Source organism: Chrysochloris asiatica, unplaced genomic scaffold (assembly GCF_000296735.1).
Source record: "Chrysochloris asiatica unplaced genomic scaffold, ChrAsi1.0 scaffold00023, whole genome shotgun sequence".
Lineage (NCBI taxonomy): Eukaryota > Metazoa > Chordata > Mammalia > Afrosoricida > Chrysochloridae > Chrysochloris > Chrysochloris asiatica.
Window position 1 is genome coordinate 49,703 of NW_006408541.1, and position 26,093 is coordinate 75,795.

Genomic DNA, 26,093 nt, shown 5'->3' on the forward strand with positions numbered 1-26,093 from the left:
GTCGCTATGGGTCGGAATCGACCCGACGACACTTAACAACAACAATAACAATCACAGAAAAGGGAGGGGAGGGACAGAAAAAAAGTGGGGGGAAAAATCTATAGTTTAATATGTGTATGTCTTTAATGTCCTAAGTTCCTGCCTTAAAAGCTGCCCGAGAGATTTTGCCTTTAAACTCTCTTTCCGTCCCTTTAGCCCCCTCCTCTTTCCCGTGATATAAAACAGAACAAAAAGAGAACAGATAAGCGCCTCAGCTTGAGCTGAATGTGCGCATTTGTAGCAGAAGAACCCACCAGCGGTGATGATGGGGGGTGGCAACTCGGCTCAGGCTCTCCCTCTATTCCCCAGAACGGAGGTGGGCAAACAGTGAGCGCGCCAGTTACCAGATACTATGTTTAAACTCCACCAAGTGGCCTATTTTCTTCTGACTATGTTTTAACCTTAGGAAAATTCTCGAGGCATTTGTTTCTTCATAGCTACCCTCTGTTATTAGTGGCATACTTCTAGCTCAAACAGCACAGTCAGTTAGCCAGAATTGGTGTAAAAAGTAATCAGAGTTTGCTGATCTGATTGTGATTGGTTATTTGATACTGAGGCCTATCCTTGTGGAATCTTGATTTTTTTTTTTGTTGTAGATCAGCTCATTATAAATGAACGTTAACTCTTAGTATTTCCAAATACCTAAATTATGTTTTATTTTTGGGTACCTTCTTAGAATGCATACTTAAAATCTAGTTTTACTGACAGGTACTGCTTCTCAAGGTTAATGACAGTTTTCATTAGCATGTACTATACCACAGGGTTTTGTAGGCATGTCTTTAATGGGCTTTCTTTTAGGAACTGCATTTTAGGCAATAAAACAGCTCACAGAGTCCTGTATTTACTGCCTTTATAGAAGTCATTGCTACACAACACCATTTTATTTATTTGTTATTCATTGTCTCTCCTTCACCTTTCCTAATAATGTAAGATTAAGGGTCTGTTCCTTAATAGTTATTCAGGGACTAGTATTTGAAGAAGAAATGAAATATCTAAAAAAAGAAACATTGTAGCTTTACTTTAGTATGCTGCAGAGAACTCAAAGGGGATTGATGAGAAGTAAAACCAGTGTGAATAAAATAATTTTAAATTGGGGGATCATATCAACTCAACAGACACTTATGAAGAACTTATTAGATACTATTCTCGGCACTGGGGATACAGTGATGACATTTATATACAAGATTCTCCTGTATTTAGTTGGTAGAATGCTTTGAAAGGGACAAGACCATGGGCAGTAAAGAGGCTTCTGTAATAATCCAGGTGAGAAGTCATATGCCTTGGTTCTTGGAGGTGATAATAGGGATGAATGAAAATAATTGGATTTCAGAAAAACTTGAGAAGAGGAACACATGTAGAACCAGGACTTGGTGTAATATGTCTTAGTTAAAAGAGAAAGGATTCATAAAACTAGAGTCACTAGATAGATGAGGATGCTGTTCATCACAGGACAAGTGTTTTGGGAAAAAGAGTTATGAGTTCAGCTTTGTATTTGGAGATGACAATAAGATATTCATCTGAAGAGACCTGGTGAATTGTTGGGTTTGTTGGTCACAGGTAGGGATTTAGAAGCCATCTGTGTAGAGATGATAGTAAAACCATAGAATTTAATGAGTAACTAGGAACACAGTTTCTGTAGGAGAGAGACTGTACAAGAAACAGAAGAACTCTTAAAGAATCAGCCTTATGAGAAGAAATTAAAAGGGTATAGTTTTTACAAGAGGAAATAGTCAGCACTATCCAAATACATTTGAGAATTTTGTAAAATTACCCCTGAAAGCAGTTTAACTTAAATGATGAGTCCTCGGCTTTGCTGGAAGTATAAACATTAAGCTAAAGGAAATAACACCTTAGCTGCTAGAAGAGGGTATGGTGTTAGATACTCTTGTGAGGGCGAGAGCATTGAACTTGGTGATGAGGAGCCAATAGAGAGGGAGAGTGAAGACAGAGGTAGGGAGGAAACGGAAACAAGATGGGCACAGTGTTGAACCTGAGCAAGGGCATATTTTGGGTTCATTATAGTATGATTTTTATATATGTAAAAAAATTATTTGGCCCTAAAGACAGTAAAAAAAGCTACTAGACCTCATTGGAAGATTCAGCAAAGTGGCAGGGTATAAGATCAACATAAAAATCAGTTGGATTTTTATAGTAATAACGACTGCACTGAAAAGGACATTAGGAAAGCAATACCATTTACAATAGCCGCCCAAAGGATGACATATCTAGGAATAAATGTAACCAGAGAAGCAAAGGATTTATACTAAGAAAACAACAAAAACACTACTACAAGAAATCAAAAGAGACTTACAAAAACGGAAGAATGTACATGTTCCTGAATAGGAAGACTTAACATTGTGAAAATGTCAGTACTGCCCAAAGCAACCTGCACGTATAATGCAATCCCAATCCAGAGTCCAACGACATTCTTCAAAGAGATGGAATAAACAATTACAAACTTTATATGGAAAGGAAAAAGACTGAGGATAAGCAAAGCACTGCTTTAAGAAGAATAAAGTTGGAAGCCTCTCAATCCCTGATTTCTAAGTTTATTACACGGCTTCAGTGGTCAAAACAGCTCGGTACTTGGTACAATGAATCATACATATATCAATGGAACAGAAACAATTCAGAAATTAACCCATCCACATAGAGCCAACTGATTTTTGACAAAGGGCCTAAGTATATTGCATTATGAAGGAGATAGTCTCTTCAGAACTGGAAAGTGATATGCAAAAGGTTGAAACAAGACCTTTACTTTATGCCTTATACACCAACTCAGCATGGACTAAAGATCTAAATGTGAATCCCAGAATTATAAAGGCCATCAATGGAAAAGTAGGGACAAATGTTAGGGCTCTAATAAAGGGCACACACAGACTACCAAACATTGTGAAAACTGTGCAAACGAAAGAAGACAAAATAGATGATTGGGACATACTAAAAGTTAAAAACATACGTGCACCAAAAGACTCATCAAAAGAGTGAAAAGGGAGTCCACAGAATGGGAAAAAATCTTTTTCAAAGACGCATCAGACAAGGGACACTTCACCAAGGAAGAGAGCTGGGCAGCCAACAAACTTGAAGAAATGTTCACAATCATTAGCCATTGTTGTTAGGTGCCGTTGAGTTGGTACCGACCCATAGTGACCATAAGGCACAGCAGAATGACACACTGCCCAGTCCTGGGCCAACCTCACTACTGTTTCACGCTTGAAGAATAACATGATGCAGCTGAAAGCTTTGGGGAGAACTCACTACTGTTTCACGCTTGAGTCCATTGATGCTGCCACTTGGCCAATCCATCTCGTTGGGGGTCTTCCTCTTTTTCTCTGGCCCTCCACCTTACCGAATATGATATCCTTCTCCTGCGACTGGTCCCTCCTGACAGTATGTCCAAAGTTTGAGAGACGAAGTTTGGCCATCTTGGCCTCCAAAGAGCACTCTGGCTGCACTTCTTCCAAAAATGGATCTGTTGGTTCTTTTGGCAGCCCATGGCACTTTCAATATTCTCCTCCAACACCATAACTCAAAAGCATCAATTCTTCTACGGTCTTCATTATTCACTGTCCAGCTTTCTCATGCATATAAGGTTATTGAAAATACCATGGCTTGGGTCAGGTGCACCTTAATCCTCAAGCTGACATCTTTGCTCTTCAACACTTTAAAAGGGTTTTGTGCAGCAGATTTGCCTAATGCAGTATATCCTTAGATTTCTTGACTGCTACTTTCGTGAGTGTTGATAGTTGATGCGAGAAGAATGAAATCCTTTACAACTTCAATCTTTTCTCTGTTGATAAGAATGTTGTTTATTGGTCCAGTGGTGAGGATTTTTGTTTTCTTGACATTGATATGTAATCCATACCGAAGGCTGTGCTCTTTGATCTTCATCAGTAAATGTTTTAAGTCCTCTTCACTTTCAGCAAGCAAGGTTGTATCATCTGCATATTGCAGTTCGTCAGTGAGTCTTCCTCCAATCCTGATGCCACGTTTTTCTTGAACCCAGCTACTCAGATTATTTGCTTAGCATACAGGTTGAATAAGTGGGGGAAAGAATACAGCCTTGTTGCATACGTTTTCATTGTTCCTATGTTCTGTTCGAACAACTGCCTCTTGGTCTGGGTACAGATTCCTCAAAAGCCTTTTTGTAGTCAATAAAGCACAGGTTAACATCGGACATCAGCTATGATAGCCCTGGTTCCACGGCCAATACCAACCCATTTCAGCTCACTAATGTCTGAGAAGATATCGATGTTTATGCGATCCGTTTCATTTTTGACAAGTTCCAATTTTCCCAGATTCATACTTTGTACAGTCCATGTTCTGATTTTCAGTGGGTGTTTGCAGCTATTTCTCTTCATTTTGATTTGTGCCCCATCAGCAAATGAAGTTCCTGCGGGCTTTGCTCCCACGGGCTTTATTCCGTTTGCACCATCATGGTCAACTCTACCTTGAGGGGAGGCAGTGCTTCCCAGTCGCATTTTGAGTGCCTTCCAACCTGTTGTTGTTGTTATGTGCCATGGAGTCGCTTCCGACTCTTATAGAGACCCTCCCTGTACATGGTTTCTGAGGCTGTAAATCTTTACGGGAGCAGAAAGCCTCATCTTTCTCCCATGGAACAGCTGGTAGTTTCGAACTGCTGACCTTGCGGTTCGCAGCCCGATTCATAACCACTACAAGAGGGCCTCATTTTTCTGGCACTATATCTGACTGTTTCTCTGCTGTTCATAAACTTTTCAGTGACTAAATATTTGGAAGTAGTTCGTCACTCCTTCTTCCTAGACTTTCTTCATCTGGAAGCTCATCTGAAACCTGTGCACCATGGGTGACCCTGCTGGTATTTGTGATACTGGTGGCAAAGCTTTCAGAATCACAGCAACTCACAAGCCACCACTGTAGGGCAAACTAACAGAGGAGTGGTGGCATTAGCCATTAGAAAGATGCAAATCAAAACAACAATGAGATACCATTTCACACCAGCAATTAACAGAGAAGTTAAAAAAAAAAGAGGACAATAAATGTTGGCGAGCATGCAGAGAGACTGGGCGCCCCCTACATTGCTGCTGAGATTGCAAAATGGCCCAAACACTTTGGATAACAGTATGGCATTTCCTCAGAAAGTTGGAAATAGAAATACAGTCTGATCCAGCAATTCCTCTACTTGGTATGTATCCACATGAAATACAAGCCATATCGTGGGTAGATAATGTGAACACCAATGTTCTTAGCACTATTTGCAATAGCAGAAAGGTGGAGACAGCTTAAGTGTGCCCATCATTGGAAGAATGGATAAACTTTGGTACATACACACAATGGAATATTATGCTACCTTGAAGAATAACATGATGCAGCTGAAAGCTTTGGGGAGAAAAGAAGATATAAAACCTGTCCTGATGCTGAGGGCTTGAGGTTTGTTTAAATCTTAACCTTAATTGGAGAGAGTTAGAATGATGGTGAAGCCCTAGGGCCAAACACAAGTTACAATGAAAACCAAGATGTGGAAGGAGATAGTAAGAAAAGCTTGTGGAGCACAGTTCTGACCCACATGGGGTAGTTTCTGTAAAGTAAGTTGTCCTTAAATAACAGAAGAACTCTATCTGTTTTCCTTACAAGTTTCCCGAAAGGGCTTAGGGTCCCATTTTTAGCAATGTTGTTTAATTTTTTACTAGGATTTTCCTTGTGACTCAGTAATGTTTTACTGCTATATATACAGTTCTTCAATAAAAATAATGGGAAAAACCACTTGAGGTTATTTTTCATCTGCATCGAGTGATTGAATTAAGAACAATTAGTTAACAAAGGTAGTGGTGACAGGTCTTAGTAATTGAGTATCACTTCTGAAAACATTTCAAAGGAAGAAACGACAGGATTGTGACTTTAAAAAAAGGCTGCTCTCTGTAAATATCAACAGAGAGTCATTCTGATTTTGATCATGAATAGAAAACCCTAAAACTGATGAACATTATTTTATTTTTAAAAAAGTGACTATGTAGCTTAAGTATGATGTACACATTATAGAGTAAATTGATACATTAACTTTCAGAGCAAGAAATGTGTTAATATACACTGGATATTAATGTTACTTTGTCAAAAAAAATTGCCCTTCTAGTTTATATAAGTTAAAGCCTGGTGTTTAAAGATGCTTTATTTCAGAAATAAATCATGATCTATTTATTTTTCTACCTACTTATTGTCAATCCTGTTTTCAAATTTAAGGATCGTCGCTGGGAAGCAGTCTCTGTGCCTGAGGAAACTGTGCAGTTATACAGCATTGAAGGTACTAGACATGTTTCTGTGATTTACATGGAGTCGAAACCGTTTTCTCATATTTTCACTGACCCCACGTTTCCCCTGTGGCCCGCCTCCTGTACTTACTCCTTTCTCTGTCTAGTCAGAAGCCCTGCTCAATCACTATGACCTCAGTTGTCAGTATGTTCATGCTTCTTACCTTCTACCCCATTTCTTTGATTAAATTCAAACATTCCTTTGTCTATCACTATAACTGGAATTACTTAAGTTGCAATTCCTAAATCATGCAACTTTCTAGATTCAGATATCAAAACTTACTTTAATTACTGAGATAGTTACATAATGATACAATTATGCTTTTTATTTACCTTTCCCTGCTCCCATAAAGATTTACAGCCTTGGAAACCCTGTCCAGGGTCGCTATGAGTGGGAACCGACTCCACGGCACATAACAACAACAACAAAGTAACCAGGAATGTTGAGCACCTTTTCACGTGCTTATAGTCACCGTTCACATAGCATTTTTTGTCAAGTGCCTGTTTAAAGTTTTTCCATTTTTTTGGACTGTCTTTTATTTTACTGCGTTTTATGAAATTTTAACATCTCTTGTGTACCCTGGATAAGAATCCTGTGAAATACATGCATCCGGTGTCTCTCCTCCCAGTTGTGCCTGACCTGGTCATTTTTTAATAGTGTCTTTGAGCAGAAGTTTTTAAAATTTGAAGTCCAATTTATCCATTTTTTTTCTTTTATGGCTATTGGTTTCTAAGATCTAAGTTACATTTGTCTACTGGTAAGTTACAAAGGGAGTTTTGGTGTGGCGCTGTGGGCTAATGTGTCACACTGTAAAGTCGTTGGAACCACTAGGTCGTTAGTTAAAGCTCACCAGCTGCTCCTTGGAAATCCTATACTGGGTCATCATGGGTCAGAATCGACTCAATGCAACAACAAGTTACAAAGCTGTTATTTTGTTTTTCTATAAAAACTTTAGAACTTCAACTTTTATGTCTGTGATGTATCACAAATGAGTGTTTGCTTATGTTATGAGATAGGATCTGAGGGTTTTTGTTTTTTTTTAATATGAACAGCAATTACAGGGGCTTTTATGTGTTACCCCAATGTGGCCCAAAGTGTCACACAGTAAAATAAGTTTATTAAGAACAATTTTTTCTTATGCCTTATCCCACATCTCTGACCTTTAGTGTCCAGTGGGACATATGTGTCCCAAAGAGCGTTTATCAAATCCATCTTCTCCAAGGAAATGGTAATATGACTCAATGACTCAAATGCATTCCATGACTTGTCCAAATCTAACAAAGCCATCCAGTCACGAAAGGGCTAGGGGAGAATGACATCATCTGGGCTTGTTTGAGTCACCAGCTCAAAGACAATTCATAGTCTTCAGTCCATTCCAGAAATCCCTCCTCTAGGCCCACCTAGCCAGCAGGGGCACTGTGCAGACAGAGGAGCACCACTGTGAAGGCACCTCCCATAGAGGAGACAGGTGCCACACTACTGAATGCTCCAGGGAAACACTACGGATTCTCGGCCTCTGTCCATAGTCCACGATTGCTCATCGAGACGTGGCAGTTCAAAGAGGAAGTCCGGAGAGAAATTCTATGGTAAGGCTCCAAGGCGGGCTGACTGACAAGGACGTCAAGGTTGGGAGTGGGTCAGAGCCACAGCACCCCACAGACCTCAGGTGGATACGCAGACGGTTGGGAGTGGTATGAGTCTCTGATACCAAGGAGGGGTTAGTAGGCAGTGCGGGTCCTGCACATTCAGTAAAGGCATATTCAAGGGACCACCATGGAATAACAACACATTTTGGATACAACAACGGAACGCATTTGGCAACTTTCAAAGAAACACCCTTCCCGACCCCCAAGTCCCTAGAGGGCCTATAAAGTCTCGCTCCTTGGTCCAGTTTTGAGGACAGGGAAGGAAGGCCGGGGCAGTGTGGTTTAGGAAAGGTTGTAGGACCTTCTACCAACTTCAACCACAGAGATGACAGACTCTGTTGGAGACAAACGAGGCAAAGCCAATTCGGGAGCAGCTGAGGACCCGGATTCTGAGCAGCAAATGCCAACCTCCAAGCATATCACAGACCCAAGAGGACACCCAGCCTCCCTCTCCTCCAAGTGGCTCTTGTGCAGAGGAATGAGGGTGCATTGGTCCATCTGCCCTTTGTCCAGAGCCTCAGTTCAGTTGCATGAATGGAAGTGATAATTCTTTGCATCTGCAGTATGAGGGAAGCAAGTGAGGGAGATGGGGTTACAAAGCAGCTGCGAACATCCACCTTGGCACAGTTTGGGGACAGCTCCTCATTCATGCGCCCCAGCTAACTTGCAGTACAGCCATTTACAAGGAGCCAGGCCTTCATCTCCTTTTACTCCAGGTCCCCACAGAGGTTCTGGCTGGATGTGGCCGGGCTGCAGTGGGAAATATCTGTTCTAACACTGGCTAAGAAAACGAAAGTGGGTTTCTGAAAAGGCGCTCTACAGCGGGGAGTCGCATCTGTCTCTGGATTCCTGTGGGTGGGGTGAGGGATCCCTTGGTTTTTAACCAGGGCATGTTTCCTCTCCCCTGTTATCTGGGACTGAGATCATTTTTTTTTTAAAGACTATAGAAATCCATTTTGGAAGAAGTGCAGCCAGAGTGCTCCTTGGCGGCCAAGATGGCCAAACTTCGACTCTCATACTTCAGACCTACTGTCAAGAGGGACCAATCGCTGGAGAAGGATATCATGTTTGGTAAGGTGGAGGGTCCGAGAAAAAGAGGAAGACCCCCAACAAGATGGATTGGCCAAGTGGCAGCATCAATGGACTGAAGCGTGGCAACAGTAGTGAGGTTGGCCCAGGATCGGGCAGTGTTTCCTTCTGCTGTGCATAAGGTCGCTATGGGTCAGTACCGACTTGATGGCACCTAACAGCAACATATGGATATGCAGTTAGTTACTCAAGCTTCTTGATGAAAATCCATTCCCTATGTATTTCTTTGATCCTTTTGCTGAAAATGACTCTTTTAAGTGTGATTTTCTTTCTTCCTTTTTTTTTTTCTACTGAACAGTCTACCTGTAGTATAATATCAGGTAAGAACATTTATCTTTGCAACTTGATGATCCCAAGTTAAAAAAAAACAACAAAGAAAAACCCAACTGTTGCACAGAAAGGAAAGAAATAGTATGAAATCAGTATAAGAAATATACTAATCAAAAATAATTGGAAAAGAGGAATATGTAGAATAAAATTTTGATTTAGCTGAGGATCAGAAAAGAGACTGGTCTACATAGGAAATGTGCATTGTGGCAAGTCAGGTGTGAAGATTTTAGAGTAGGAATCTATATGACTTGACTCTTCCCCTGTTTCCTGAATACAAGTAACATCCTATAGTAGTAAACTTCATGGCTCAGACACTTAACCTCTCTTGGCTCTATTCCTTACTCACTCTGGTGGTGGTTATGTGCCCTGGAGTTGGAACCAACTTGTAGCAACCCTGTACAGGGTTTCTGAGGCTGGAAATTTTACGGGAGCGGTAAGCCTCATCTTTCTCCTGTGAAACAGCTGGTAGTTTCAAACTGCGGACCTTAAGGTTTGCAGCCCGATTTGTAACCACTATGCTATCAGAGCTCCTTTTACCCACTCTAGACTATACTTAAATGCATCTGAAAAGCCTTGGGATTACAGTTTAGGAAGAAAAAGAACCACACACATGTATTCCCCTTTCTGTGGCTACTGTAGACCTGGGTTTGTTTCTAGAAAATTCTAAGTTGGTGGCTTTGCTAAGTCAAGTTTCACAGTTAACATTTAGAAAACACCTACAGTTTGGCCTAATAGCATTGTGTATCATACTTACAGAGGGATAGCCAAACATAGTTTTGTCTCAGAACCACTGTTAAAATCAGTCTCTTGGTTAAGAGAAAAAAAGGGATTCCTGCTGGGGTGCTGTGGGATAAAGCACTGAACTGGATGGTCGATTTGAACCACAAGGTCAACGGTTCAAACTCAACAGCAGCTCTTTGGAAACCCTGTATAGGGTCGCTGAGTCAGAACCAACTGGATGACATTTAACAACAAAATCATAAGCACAGACATATCTAGGACCCTTGTCCTTCTGGACCACACTGCCTTCAGGGTAATCATTATGAATGTCCTTTGCCATCTGCCATACTTGCATATACTATTGTCTGATCCAGAACAAATCACCCAAAGTCCCTTGGAATTTCAGGAGAAGTCAGATATCTTGAGAGTGTGATAACCACCATGAATAAAGAATAACACTGCTGCCCCATCTTCTGCGATTGCTCTTCACCAACTTTACTTAAATCCCAGATATTGAGCCTATGATCAGTACCACTGGAAGCCAAAATAGTTTCATTGTGAAGTGACCCATGAACCTGGAATATTTCATCCTATATGATTCAAATGAATGCAAGTTGAGTTTCAGATTGCTCAGATCCCACAAAGCAACAGTCTTGTCAGCTAATCCTGTGGCAGGAATGAATTAACAACAGACAGGCATTGGATGGAACAACTCTTGGCTTACAGAAAGAAGAGATAAAGCAAGGCAAGCTTCAACTGTGGCCATTGATGGGGCAGGCAAAAGCTGTTCAGAGAGAGAGAACTTACTGTGCTCTCCCAACAGTAAACTTAGTGATTTCCCACTAAGGAAAAGAACTGGGAGAGAGGAGTGGCTCAGTCCCCAGCCTCTGGTATTAGGGAATGCTCTAGGCCTGTGGCTTCTGAAAAGAAATCCAGGTGGTGAGAGTCACAGGAGTGGCCCCAGACTGCCCTTCCTGCAGTTCAACTCAGTGGGCACACTGTGGCGGCCCTTATATGGACCCTCTGCCAACAATCAGCATTGTTGACTGTACTTTCACAGTTTAAATCTTTTTTTTTTTTTTTTTTTTTCCTTTTCAGTTATTCACCTGAGCCCTAGATGCATGTGAAATAAAGCCCAACACTTGGGTATTTTCACAAATCTCTGAAGCCCTTGTCTAAAACTAAACTCATCTTCATTATTCATTTCCTATCTTGCTATATAATAAGCTGCCACCTACCACCCACCCATTGGGTCAGTTCTGCCTCCTAGTGACCCTGCATAGCATTTCTAAAGCTACACATCTTCATAGGAGCAGACAGCCTCATCTTTCTCCCATGGAGCTGGAGGTGGGTTTAAACTGCTGACCTTAAAAAGCCTATGTGACAGCACCACCTGGGCTCCTTAATGTCTTTGCTTCTCCTCGGCATTGTGTCCTGTGTTTGTTCATTTCTGTCTCCTTAACCTCTTTTGAGTCTCTTCTACCCTTTTCATATAATCCCTCAAGTAGCTCGCTGCCATTACTTCTCAATAAAGTTCCCTGCCCTTAGCTTCTTTGCAAATCTGGTTGCACTTAATTAGGTAAAACCATTACTTACGGTTTTTAATGACATAAATTAGCTTAATTTTTAAGGGTTGATATTTGGGTTTTTGTTTTTGTTTGTGCCAGTGTCCAACTCATACTAATTTTACAAGCACACATGGCTTTGCAGAGCACAGCATATTCTTATATTCATGTAAGTACAGTAAGCTAGAAGAATCCTATGTAAATACCTAGACATTGATATACATAAATACTTCGATTTTATAGCAAGTTACAAAACAGGATAATTTCTGATGTTTAAGTAATACTTTTGCTGTTAAGTGCCATTGAGTCAGTTCTGACCCATAATAATACTTTATAGGGTTTCTGAGGAGCAGCAGTTGGTGAGTTTGAACTGCGGACCTTGTGGTTCAAATCAATTCTTCAGTTCAGCACATTAACCCACAGTAACCATGCTGACTAATTAGCAATAGAGAGCCAGAACAAACGATCAGACATTTCCACAAAGGAAGCAATAAAATATAACAAGTATTTTTTTTAATTCCCATATAATAACAATATATGTGAACAAGTCTTTCAACATTCAGCAAAATAATAACTTTGAAGGAATTCTAATACTATGTTCATGCACACAACAAATGTAAATGTTGCAATTAATTTAAGGTCACAACAGACTGCAGAAAAAAATATAATAGCAGAGGGATATAGCAGCCAGCAAAAATGTCCATGAGGAAGGATTATAAATGTTTTCATTTTCATCATGGAAATCTGAAACATTATTTTTAAAACCATCTAAATCTTCATCTCTGACCCCTGTAATTTGTTACTTGAAGTTGTTACTTCATAAAACTATGGAAGGGCCCTGACCATACCCGCAAAAACAAGACCAAAATTTTCTTGGGTAAGATTGATAAGAATGTGAGAATTGTATCTTGATTTGGTGCTGTAGGATAAGCTCTGGACTGATAACCATAAGGTTGGTGGTTCAAACCAATCCGTTGCACTTTGGAAACTCTCTACAGGGTCACTATGACTCAGAACTGACTCGATGGCACTTAGCAACAACAAGGGAAGTTTGGTCAGGGAGCTGCCCGCAGAGTTTTTACAGCTGTAGAGAATTCTTTTCCTTTTTAGTGTGGTTCTTTCCCTTAGGATGCTTTCCCCCTCCCTACAAATGCTCAGACACACTGGAGGCCAAGTCAATGGGCAGATTACTCAGCCAGTGGCAGGAGCTCCACCAGAAGCAAGCAAGCCCTGGCCATGCCTGATGCTGGGCCCTTGGTCTCTGCTACAGGCAAATTAGTCAAGTGCTACATAGATTTTTGGTGACTTTTTTTGTGTGTATGTGAGGCAAGGGAGTGGAATACTTCTTGTAAACTGGAACTTTCATTGTTTTCTTTTACTGACTTTGATACATTCATTGAGGATAAAAATTCTCTATCCTCACCTCACAATTTCTTGACCCTCAGTAACTATCAAATGTTATTTTTGTTTTCTGTGAGCAGGTGTATAGCAACTGTGAATTCAGTGAAATCTTTAAATAGATACTAATGCCTAGAAATAGAGCTATTATATGTGTAAGTTATTTTCTATCCCTTCTTAAAAACTAACAAAATCATTACATCAGATGTGTTCAAGAAATATTAAACTAAGAATCTGTTAGATTCCAAAATATATTTGGAGCTTTATTGCCTAAGTTATTGCATTATCCTTAATTTAGAGACCAGGAAATAAGAGTCTGAAAGGTAAACTGACTCAATTTATTTAAATAGCTAGTTAGTATGACAGTGATTAATTAAAAAATTTCTAAGTTACAAATGTTTAATTTTGATTCAATTTAAAATTAATTTCATGTATACTTGTCTTATTTATAGTCTACTTTTAGAATGCGGTCATAAGACTAAATGTAAACTAATTGGTATGATTTGTTTGCATACAGTGAGAGAGTCAAAGAAGCTACTGACCATTATTCTGAAAAATATAATAAAAATTAGTAAAAGAGATGGGAAAGAATTGCTTTTGTATTTTGATGCATCATTAGAAATCACTGCTGTGACTCAAAAAATGTTTGGTGTAAATAAGTATAGGGTAAGTGTTTTAACTCTTCAATAACCCACAATTCTGGAAACTCAGTTTATGTTAGCAGCTTCATTGTTACATTTATTTATTTAATTTCCTTTCTTTCTAGAATTCTTTAAACTGCATGTAAAGTTTAAATTTTACAATGGTTTATGGAACAGCCAGCGACTTGTTAGCCGTGCCATTTGAGATGCTTATTGGAAAGTATCCCAGATGACAAAATTAGCATCAGCTTTTGGAAAGCATTGAATGAATCCTGTTAGTTATTTAAAAAGTGATTGTGAGGCAGAGTCATGTTCTAGAGATAGGAAACATTGCTTATGGAGTCCTGGTGTGGGTTCTGTAAGATAAAGCACTTGGTCTTAAAGGCTTGTTTGAGCCCCAAGGTTGGTGGTTCAAACTCATCAGCTGCTCCTCAGAAACCTTAGCCAGCATCACTGAGTCAAACCTGACTCGATGACATTTAACAACAACAAATGAGAATTACTGAAATGATACCTGAGAAGAACTAAGTCATTAGTATAGAGAAAATAAATTAGGGGAGTTCCAGAAAGAGACTGTTCATAAGAATTACATTTAAAGACAGATTGAACATGTGGCAGTGGAGCTCGACATGAACTTGTGAAAGGAAGGAGGCAAGAATTTAGAGTAGATGCTTTCCAGAATGTGAAAGACATTATAAAGTAGAAATTGTTGAATTGGAAATCCGAGGTGGCACTTCACATGATGTTTTAGGGAGATACTCTGTTGGCAAGTCTGGTTAGTGAGAAAAAATTATGTTACAGAATAAATAGGAGGTGAGTTGAATGAAGAATCCTTGTCCCATTGCCACTGAGTCAATTCCAACATATAGTAACCCTAGAGAGAGTACGTGGCTCTGTAGGCTAAGCATTGGACTGTGAATCACGAGCTCAGCAGTTCAAGACCACCAGTTACTCAGTGATAGGAAGATGAGGCTTTCTGATACCTCTAAGACTTACAGCCTTGGAAACTCTATGTGGAGTTACTGTGAGATGGAACTGACTCAAGGACACGTGACAACAAACAACCCTAGAGGACGGAGCGGAATTGCTCCTTAGGATTTAGGAGACTGTAAATCTTTACAGGAGTAAACTGTCTTATCTTTCGCCCACACTGTGGCAGCTGGTGGATTTGAATTGTGGATCCTGTGGTTAGCACCCCAAAGTTTAAACCACCGCACCACTAGATCTACTTTAAGAACCTTGTTGATAAGTGCCCTCAAGTTGATTCTGACACAGAGAGACCCTGTATAGGCTTTTCAAGGACTGGTTGGTAGGTTTGAACAGCGGGCCTTGTGATTAACATTTTAGTGCTTATCTTACAGTACCCCATCAGGGCTCCAAGAACCTTTAGTTGTTAAGTGCCATGAGTGGATTCTGACTGATAGCAACCCCTGTATAGAGCTTCCAAGGAGCAGCTGATGGGTTTGAGCCACCAACCTTGTAGTTAGCAGTCCAGTGCTGATCCTACAGTGCCACATCAGGCCAAAATAACAAGCTAAGGAGACTGGTTAAGGTTGAGTCATTGACATTTCCTGGAATGGTATTATTATATGCAAAGCAATAATTTTAAAGTAATTTGGCAACTTTAAGGAAATAGGAAATAATTGCTTTAAAGTAGAAAGAATTGAGAGAAAGTGACACCACTTTAATTTGTTCAATTTTAGGAATTTACCCCAAAACAAACTCTTTCTATTGCAAAAACATCTGTGCATGTACTCTTTGATGAAAGTGGATCACAGGTATGTCTTTAATTCTATTTTTTTAAAGATTTTATTGTGAATTGAGTGATAGTTTACATGGAAGAACATCAGTTTTGCACTCATCCTGTTTCATTTTATTGCAATGATTACAATCCCCTTCATGCATCATTATTTAACAGTATTTGCTTCTATTCCCTCTATGTGTGTGGGGTTTTTTTTGTTGTTGTTGTTGTTTTTTAATGCACACAAAAATACTCAGAAATAGTATTTCTAAAGGCACATAGCCTTTCTCTTTCCAAGAGTCTAGAGTCCTCATCATTCCCTCCATCTCTAGTGTCGCTGCTTCTCTGGATAGGATTCCACATTCCACTGGTGCTCTTCTCCCTTGATGGCCCTAGGGGCCTCTGTTCCTGGATTTAATTATATTTTTATCAATGTTGTTGCTAAGTGCCATTGAATTAGTTCCAATTCATAAGGACCCTGTCTAGGGTTTCTGAGGAGTGGCTGGTGGGTTTGAACTGCCAACCTTGCAGTTCAAACAAACCTTGTGGTCCAGTGCACTATCCTGCAGCACCACACTAGGACTCCATTTTTATCAGTGAACTAAGTTTAATCCTAGATAGCAGTGCAGTAATAAGGTTGATGTCGCAGAGTAAATGCAAACATTTTTTTAAAAAGGAATCAGTACAATAAAATAAATGGAAATTTTAACATGTTATTTCTAATCCACCCAAAGGCACCTGTGAAGGAAGGTCTGGCCATGTACTTCTGAGAAATCAGCCATTGGAAAGCCTATGGAGCACAGTTCTATTCTGACACACCTGAGGTTGCCATGAGTTGGTGTTGTTTAATGGCAGTTTTAGTACAGCAAGTGTACAGCTAATAAACAATATTACGTTTTGGTAACCTTAGAAATTAACGCATTTCCTACTACTTACCCCAAAGCATAGCTTTTGATCTGTTATTTAACATTTAACAAAATGAATCATTTTTATTGTCACTTTATAAGCATGCCAAACATTTTGTTGTTGATAAGTGCTGCCGAGTTGGTTCCAACTCATAGCAACCCTGTATAGTGTTGCCGAGGAGTGGCTGGTGAATTTGAATCATGGACCTTGTGGTTCAATGCGACCTTGCAGCCCAATGCATTATCACACAGCGTCACACTGGAATTCACAATTGTTGTTGCTAGGTGCCATCAAGTTGATACCGACTCAGAGTGACCCTGTATACAATAGAATGAAACACTACCCGGTCTTTGCCAACCTTAACCATCATTGCTACATTTGAGCCCATTGCTGCTGCCACTGTGCCAGTCCACCTCAGTGGGGGGGTCTTCCTGTTGGTTGTCTTCCTCTTTTTCTCCCACCCTGCACCTTACCAAACGTGATACCTTTTCCGGGGACTGGTCCCTCCTGACAATAGGTTTAAAGTCTGAAAGCCGAAGTCTGGCCATCCTGACCTCCAGGGAACATTCTGGCTGTGCTTCTACCCATGCAGAGTTGTCTCTTCTGTTGGCCGTCTGTGGGACTTGGAATATTCTCTTCCAAAACCATAACTCAATTGAATCAATTTTTCCATGGTCTTCCTTATTCAGTGTCTAACTTTCACATGCACATGATATTATTGAAAATACTGTGGCTTGAATCAGGCACACCTTAGTCCTCACATTGACATATTTGCTTTTAAATACTTTGAAAAGGTCTTATATAGCAGATTTGTCTAGTGTGATATGTAGTCTGATTTCTTAACTGCTGCTTCCATGAATGTTGATAGTTGATGCAACCACATTGATGTGTTTGGCAACTTAGTCTTTTCTTGATTTATATGAATATTGTTTATTGGTCCAGTGGTGAAGATTTGTGAACTCTTTACATTGAGGCACAATCCATATCATAGACTGTGGTCTTTGATCTTCATTGATAAGGATTTTAATTTCTCTTTGCTTTCAGCAAGCAAGGTTGTATCATCCTCATATCACAAGTTGTTAATGAGTCTTCCTCCAATCCTGATTCCATATTTTTCTTCATATAATCTAGCTTCTCAGATTATTTGTTTAGCATACAAGATTGATTAAGCATGGTGAAATAATACAACCCTGGTGCACACCTTTCCTAGTTTTAAACCATTCAGTGTTCCTTTGTTCTGTTCAAACAACTGCCTTTCAGTCTACATATAGATTCCTCATAAGTACAATGAAGTGTTCAGAGTACTTATTCTTTGCAGTGTTGTCCTTAGCTTGTCATGATCCACACAATCGAAAGATGTTGCGTTGTCAATGAAGCACAAGTAAACATCTTTCTGGTGTTTCTCTGCTTTCAGCCAAGATCCACCTGACTTCAGCAATGATAATCCCTTGTTCCATGTCCTCATCTGAATCCAGCTTGAACCTCAAGCAGTTCCCTATGAATGTACTTTTGGAGTCGTTTTTGAATTATCTTTAGCAAATTTTACTTGAATACGGCATTAATGGCATTGGCCTATGATTTCCACATTGCATTGGGTCACCTCTTTTTGGAATGGGCACAAACATGCATCTCTTCTAGTCACTTGGCCAGGTAGCTATCTTCCAGATTTCTTGGCATACATGAGTTGAGTGCCTCCAGTGATGCATCAGTTTGTTGAAAGATTTCAATTTGTATTCCATCAATTCCCAGAGTCTTACTCTATGCCAGTGCCTTCGGTGCACCTTGTACTTCTTCAGTATTGTTGGTTTTGATCATATGCTGCCTCTTGAAATGGCTGAACATTATCCTTTCTTTTTGGTACAGTGACTGATTGTATTATTTCCATCTTCTTTGATGCTTTCTTCATCATTCAACATTTTGCTCATAGAATCCTTTAGTATTGCAAATCGAGGCTTACATTTTTACTTCAGTTCTTTCAGCTTGAGAAATGCTGAGCATGTTCTTCCCTTTGGGTTTTCTAACTCCAAGTCTTTGCACATTTCATTATAATACTTGACTCTGTCTTCCCGAAATACCCTTTGAAATATTCTGTTCAGCTCTTTTACTTCCTCATTTCTTTCATTTGCTTTGGCATCTCTATGCTAGAGAACAAGTTTCAGAGTCTCTCACATCCATTTTTGTCTTTTCCGTCTTTCTTGTCTTCTTAATAACCTTTTACTTTATTCTTGTATGATATTCTTGATGTTATCCCAAAACTCTTCTCGTCTTTGATATTTAGTGTCTAATGAGTCAAATCTGTTCTTAGGATGATCTATAAATTCAGGTGGAATGTGTTGAAGGTCATATTTTGGCTCTCGTGGACTTGTTTGAATTTTCTTCAGTTTCAGCCTGAACTTGCATATGAATCGGTTCCACAGTCTGCCTCTGGCCTTGTTTTGGCTGATGATATGGAGCTTTTCCACTTTCCAAAGTCAAGTTGCTTTCTGTTTATTCCATCTGGTGAGGTCCAAGTGTATAGTTGTATTCTAGGTTGTTCATTGTAAAAGAAGTCATTGGTCATTCAAAATTCTGTCATGGTATCCCCAGCTTAGTTTCTGTCACCAAGGCCATATAGGATAAGGCCATATAGGATAAGGATAAGTCCTTCCTCTTTGTTCCAACCTCTGCATCCCAATTGCCAGTAATTTTCAATACATCTTGACTGCATGTTTGATCAATTTGAGACTGAAGAAGTTGGTATAATTTTTCAATTTCATTCTTACTGGCTTTAATGGTTGGTGTGTAAATATGAGTAAGACTCACGATAGACAGGCCTAAATCAGCTTCCAGTCAGACAATCCTAGTGCTACAAATTGTGACAGTACATGGAAAGAAGGAGAGTTGATGTTAGTAAATGGGAGGTCAAAAGAAGGTTTACTGAGACACCAGTGATTCTAAGAACTTTTTACAGTTTGCAGTTTTCAAATTTATACAGTTTACAGTTTTCATGCTTTTTCACATCCTCCAACAGATTCTAGTGCCAGAAAGTCAACTCTCATCAGTCACAGAAGAGCTAGTTAATTTCAGTGAAAAACCTAGTCCTCAAAGGGAATTTGCTAACCCTCCAAACTACGTCGAAAACAATCACGAGGCAAGAAAAAATAATCATGTCCATGTAAGTAATGGTATCAAAATGGCCTTTTAAAAACTACCATAAATCAAATGATTGTTATATATAAATTCAGAATAAAGCACCTAGTATTTATATATTAATCACAGTAAATTAAGCTTCATTCAATGGCATTTTAGTTTTTTATGATTTCTATAAATGAAACAAAAAACTGTGTTAGCAAGGTCCATGTATGTGTTTACATGCAGGTAGTTGTGGGGAAGTAGCAAGTACTACACACTTGTAAATTCCAAATGAAAGATACATAGGAGACTGGCTACTGTTTTTGCATTTCTCTATATTATAGGTGAGGTAAGGTAAGGTTTATTTGCCTGAGAAAAGAAAGCACAGTATTAAGCCCCCTTCTCCTCTTCCTCAGTTGAAGACATCCTGTAGGCCACATCCAAAAGAGCTATTCTTCAGCTGCCTTCTCTACCCCTGCTTATAACAGTACTGACAGCCCTTGTTTTCTTGAGCCCCTTTCCTTCCTTCACTTTTCTTAGCATCTAGATGGTCTTCCTACAAATCCTACATCAGTATGTATTTCTCTCCCCAGGTACCAAATGGAGGTTTTCCCTAAAAACTTGCTCCGCAGCCTTCTCCCGTAGATCTACTACTTGCCCGGGTACAAGTGTGAGAGGCCTCCTGGATACTCTGTCTGCTAGGTCTTTTCAAAGCCTTTACTAAAGGCTCACCACAAATCTGAATTTGCTGCTGTATTTTAAAAATGCAGTCGTTCAATTATCTGGTGATATTTTTGATTACTCTCCGCCATATGTAGAACTGAGGAACTGGTGGTGATTCTTTTCACAGTCTCTCTCAGACCCTTTCCTCCTCATTCCATCTACCAATAGCTCATCTCATCTCTGATTGAACAGTTTGTTTTATGGATAATTTTAGAATTTTCTGTTCTGTATCTTCCCAACTCTTTCCCTAAACCCTGTTCATAAGTTTATCATATTCTCTGTCTTAGGGCCAGATGTTTTACTTAAAGCAGCCCTTCTATAGCTTTATACAGAGTTCTGTGTTGTTGTTAAGTTCCGTTGAGTCAATTCCAATTCATAGTGACTCTATAGTGTTTCTGAGCGTGACTGGTCAATTTTAACTGCCGATCTTGTGGTTCAAATGGATCTTGCGATCTACTGCATTGTGCCACAGAGCCATACCAGGATTCTATACAGTCCTCCTATAACTCTGTGACTATAGCGCTCTGAATTCCTGTAGCGACTTTTTACACCAAAAGCAGTTTAGTCTCCACAGAATTAGTGCAGTTTAAAAAAAATAATATGTGGAGATTGAAAAATAATTTTACATAAAAATATACTCAAATACTGTAAAATAGATACCTCATGAAATAACATAGGAAATTGCGAGTCATTGTTAACTAAACTTGACATGTATTTTCATTAACAAATGCTTATTAGCAAAGTACTGTAATTCTTAAGTCTGGATATTCTAGAAATAGTCTTTGTTTTGACTTTCTATTCGATACATACACAAGGAGCTCTGGTAGCATAGTGGTTACGAATCAGGCTGTGAACCTTAAGGTCAGCGGTTCGAAACTACCTGCTTCTCCGCGGGAGAAAGATGAGGCTTTCTACTCCCGTAAAGATTTACACCCTCGGAAACCCTATACAGGGTCGCTATGGGTCGGAACCGACTCGATGGCACATAACAACAACAACATTCGATACCAAACACAAGAGAAAGCCCTTCAAGGCAGCCTAAAATAGACATTACTGCATATCAGGTTGTATATACAGAACCATGTTATCTTTTATATGTTGTCAAGACAGTGTTTAAGTAAAATGATAAGGATATTTAATTTCTAAGGAATGTGTGTTTAATTTGCTTGTTTCTCATGGTTTAAGGTAATTACTCCACGCAAAAGAAAAATATCTGAAGCATCTATGGTAGTTCCTGGTGCAGATAGATATACTTCGAGAAGTCCAGTACTGTTAACCAATACTTGTGAGTTTTATAGTTTAAAATATGATAATACTTGTTAGAGATCTTTCAAAGTTGAAATTTTTAATTCAAGAGAAATTCTGGACATAATTTACTTATAGAACAAGTCAGGGATGTAAAACTTAATAAAATATGCACCAAATGTGTCCTAATTCAAGTTAAAGTATAATGGATGTCCACATACAAACAGAAGTCCTGGTGGGGCACTGTGGGTTAATGTGCTGGACTGCAAAGTCGGTTTGAACTGCATAGTCAGAAGAGGTTCAGGCTCACCAGCTGCTTCTTGGAAACCCTATGCAGTGTTGCTATGAGTTCAAATGGACTTGATGGCGCTTAACCATAACAACATATAAACAGGGTTCAGAACATTAATATCCAGCATTAATAATAATAGTCATTGAAGTGTGTGGCAGTTTAACATCATGGTGAGAATACTGGACTTGGATTCTCACTCCCTTGTGGACTTTAAAGGCGATCCTCTAGCTAAATTGCGAACTGCTGTTTTTTCTATAATATGGGACTAACTTGTGTACTTCTTCAAATTTGTAAGAGGCGTAGTATAAAAAAGACCACACTCATTGGTGTGATAGAGACTTGGTGGCATTCCTGAAACTGTGGCCCTTGGACATTCTTCAAACTTGGAACTGAATCCATCCTAGGAATCCGTTTCCAATCAAACAATAGACAAACCTATAAAGTAGTGAACAGTAACACCAGTGAGAAAAGTACTTCTCAGTACAGCCAACCACAATACACAGCATTTGCCAAAAAAGAAAGCTCAGAAGGCAGGAAGGGGCAAGAAAGAAGGATGGATAGAATCAGGAACACAGGGAGGAAGTAGGAAGAATGCTGATATATTGAGGGCATTGCAGTCAGTGTCACAAAACAAAAGGTGCATATATCGTTGACTGAAACTTGCACCCAAACTAAAAAGTCTCAAAAACAAAGTTTACTAGAGAAATAAGATTTATTCATTCAACAAGAAGTCTTTGTGAAGCATTTAATCAGTTTCTCACATTCTATTTTTGTTGTTGAATGCCTTTGAGTTGGTTCTGACTCACAGTGACCCTGTATAGGGTTTCTGAGGAACAGCTGATGGGTTTGAACCACTGACCTGGCAGTTAGCAGTCCAGTGCTTATCCTACAGTGCCACATCAGGACTCCTTATCACATGTTTGAGTGCCATCGAATCAGTTCTGAGTCATAGTGACCTTGTATAGGGCTTCCAAGGTACAGCGGGTGGGTTTGAACTGCTGACTTTGTGATTAGTAGTCCAGTACTTACCTTACAGCTCCACACCAGGGAGTCCCCTTATCACATGTTGTTGGTAAATGTTGTTGAGTAGGTTACGACTCATAGCAACCTTGTATAGGACTTCTGAGGAGCAGCTGGTGGGTTTGAATTGCCAACCTGTTAGCAGTCCAGTGCTTATACTTTGGTGCCACACCAGGACCCAGTACTGTTTACTAGTGGCTTTAAATAAGCTTTTTAAAATGGTTATAAAAATATAATACTGACTTTCCGTACAAAAATCCAGTTGCCTACCTACGTGACACTTTCCTAATGTCCCAACAGGCCCCTCAGATTTAAGTCCAAAAATGAATTAGTCTTTTTTTGCCCTTCAGTTCCTGTTTTGGTAAATGGCACCCATACCTACATACATACATACTTACTTTACTTAAGGTAAACACTTGAGACTCATCCTAAGGTCCTTCTTTCTTCGTCTTCTTACCTGAGAAGTACCTCAATAATGTTAGTTGCCATTGAATCAGTTCCAACCATGGCAATTGTGTGTATAATAGAACCGAGCCTTGTGCAGTCCTGTGCCATGAGCATTGGTGTTCCTGAGTGCAGTTGTTGCAGATACTGTGTAGTGTCTTCCAACCTAGAAGGTTCGTCTTCCAGTCCATAACACGTAGCAGTCCATTGTGATCTGTAAGGTTTTCCTCAATGAGGTTTAGAAAGTGCATTGTGAGGCCTTTCTTCCTAGTCTGTCTTAATTTTGAAGCTCTGCTGAAAGCTATTCCCCATAGGTGACCCTTCCTGCTGGCATTTGAAATATCTTTGGCATTGCTTTGAGCAGCATAGCAACACTCAAGCTACCACGACATAACACACTGACAAAAGGGTAGTTATTAAGTGTCATCGAGTCAATTCTGACTCATAGTGACCATATGCAGGGTTTCCAAGGAGCATCTGGTGGGTTTAAACAGTCCAGTGCATACCCTATAGCGCAAGGCCAGGAGGCTGGTGGGCCTCAATAATATCAATTAGTAATTTAAATGAAAAACAAAACATAAATCTAGTTGTCTTCCTTTTTTAGCAACGCAACGAAGAGGGAGAATTAAACCACCGCTGCAAATGAGGAGTTCTGCGGAGACACCTGGTGTTTCTAAACCATCTGAAAATGGTGTGAATAATGCTGTACCACAGAAATCTAAACCATCTGAAGAAAGAGATGGAGGCAACAATACACACCAAGTAACTTTACTTTAAAGGCATTTTAAAAATAATAGCTGTTCTAGAAATATATATTGAACTACCGTCTTTTATAGTGAATGTATCTAGTCTTTTTGTGACCTATGAAACATATATCACCCACCAACATTTTTAGCCTTTCTTGGGAAAGTGCTTCTACTTGGTTGGAACCTGTATAACTGTATGAATCTGAAGAAACAGGCCTCATCCTACCGATCCTACCATCAGAGTCCTCTTCCGACATATGTGTCCCACATCATTGTATCAAAATCCACATTACCTCAATTTTTTCCCTAGATTTCAGTATGTGTAGTGGTTATGAATTGGGCTGTTAACCTCAGGGTCAGCAGTTAGAAACTACCAGCTGTTTCGTGGGAGAAAGATGAGGCTTTCTGCTCCCATAAAGATTTACAGCTTCGGAAACCCTGTTGTACAGTGTTGCTATGAGTCGGAACCGACTCCACAGTACATAACAACGACAACAATGTACACTGAAACTGAGAGCAGATTTACGTTGTTAATGTTGTTAAGGGCCATTGAGTCATTTCCGACTCAGTGACCCTGTATAGGGTTTCTGAGTAGCAAGTTGGGGTTTGAACCACAGACATTGTGGTTAGCAGTGCAGTGCTTATCCTACAGTGCCACATCAACAAAAAATTAAAAGCAGAAAATAATTTGGTCATGAAAATGTTTTTTGTTGTTGTTGCTTTTATATCCTAGGTACACACAACTCACACACAGCTCATTTACTGTATTGACAATAAAACATGAATGTCCATTAAATATAACTCACACATTTGGTAGACTAAATGAATTTGCCATCATTCTTGATTATACAAAGTAATGCCTGTATGGGGAAGGCTCTGATACAGAAATGTTAGATATAATGAATGTCCTCAGGTGTCTCAAAGCCTAGCTGGAGAGTTAAACAAATTCCTAAGATAACTAGAGAATGCAAAGGAACCCCAGTGGAAGGGCAGCTGCCTTAATCCCATAGCTGGATGAAGGTCAGTAAACACTCCTGAGGGTGATAGTGAGTGTTACTGGTTAGTCAAACTGGATAGTGGGAAGGGCATTCATTTCTGGTCATTGAAAGGATGAGGCAGGGATCACATAAGAGAGAAAAGATTTCTTGGGGCAACAGGAAGGGATCAGAAACAGATACATTTGTAGATGAGGAACATCTAACATCTATTTCTCAGGAGTATGGAATGGTGAGGATGTGTTGGAGGGCTAGTGAAAACATGAAATTGCTTCTCAGAAAGAAGTCATGGAGACGGCTAAGGATAAGTGCAAATGTTAGGCAATGTTGAGGGTCTGGTCTAAGTTGAAGACTAAATTTTCTTATTGCATTAGTTCATAAATGTGTACAAGTGTTCTGAAAGCTAAGGAAGGAAACTTGGTATTACAATAAAAAAAAGTACACATGGTAGATTTTTTTTTCTTTATGATGCAAGCTGGCAGGTAGACAGATCTGCAAACATTTTGCCTAGCATTGCACAGCATTGCATGCAGAACTCACTCTACCTCAGCCTTTTATTCTCTTTTTTAGGGAGGGATTTGTTACAAAGGAAGGATGTAATTCACTCAGGGAGGATGTCACAAAGGGAGGATGTGATTAAGACAGGATATGGAACTGAAATGGGATTAATCATTCAAAACAGGACATAATGATTGACAGGAACAACCTTTAAGATATTTTCATAGTTTTTCTTAACAATATAACATTTTTATTTTTACAGAAAAAAACGGTTCAATCAAGCTGTTATATATTAACTTTTAGGCTTAAATGATCTAGAGTAGCAACGTGCGGTTTTTAAGGATACATAACATAAAGCAAGGTTCCTGAAAAGAGCCAAGCTATCTCTGTACACTTTGCAAACTTTTGTTTGTGAGCAAGATCTCAGGCACCGGGCTTCATTTATCCATACCTAAAATGCTACATTGTTCTTAATATTCCTGTATACTTTCAGGAGGAAGGAGAGCATCTGGGTTAAACTGATTATATTCAGAGGTGGTTTAATGGGGCTGCCACTGATCAACCAAGGGTCTGTGTATGCTGTCCCCAGCACATTAGAGAGATGCAAATCCAAACAACAAAATTAACAGCAAAGTTCAGACAGTAAGAAAACAACAAAC

At 39.5% G+C, this 26,093-nt stretch overlaps 1 protein-coding gene across 1 annotated transcript in view; it reads left to right on the top strand.

Moving 5' to 3' along the window:
• SYCP2 (synaptonemal complex protein 2) overlaps positions 1-26,093 on the top strand; it is a 96,030-nt gene that overhangs the window by 30,164 nt on the left and 39,773 nt on the right. Inside the window, exons 13-18 of the mRNA XM_006839299.1 lie at positions 6,256-6,316; positions 13,590-13,738; positions 15,417-15,491; positions 19,371-19,514; positions 21,380-21,479; positions 23,800-23,957. Coding sequence (XP_006839362.1) covers positions 6,256-6,316; positions 13,590-13,738; positions 15,417-15,491; positions 19,371-19,514; positions 21,380-21,479; positions 23,800-23,957 — 687 coding nt within the window. The remainder of the gene's footprint in view (positions 1-6,255; positions 6,317-13,589; positions 13,739-15,416; positions 15,492-19,370; positions 19,515-21,379; positions 21,480-23,799; positions 23,958-26,093) is intronic.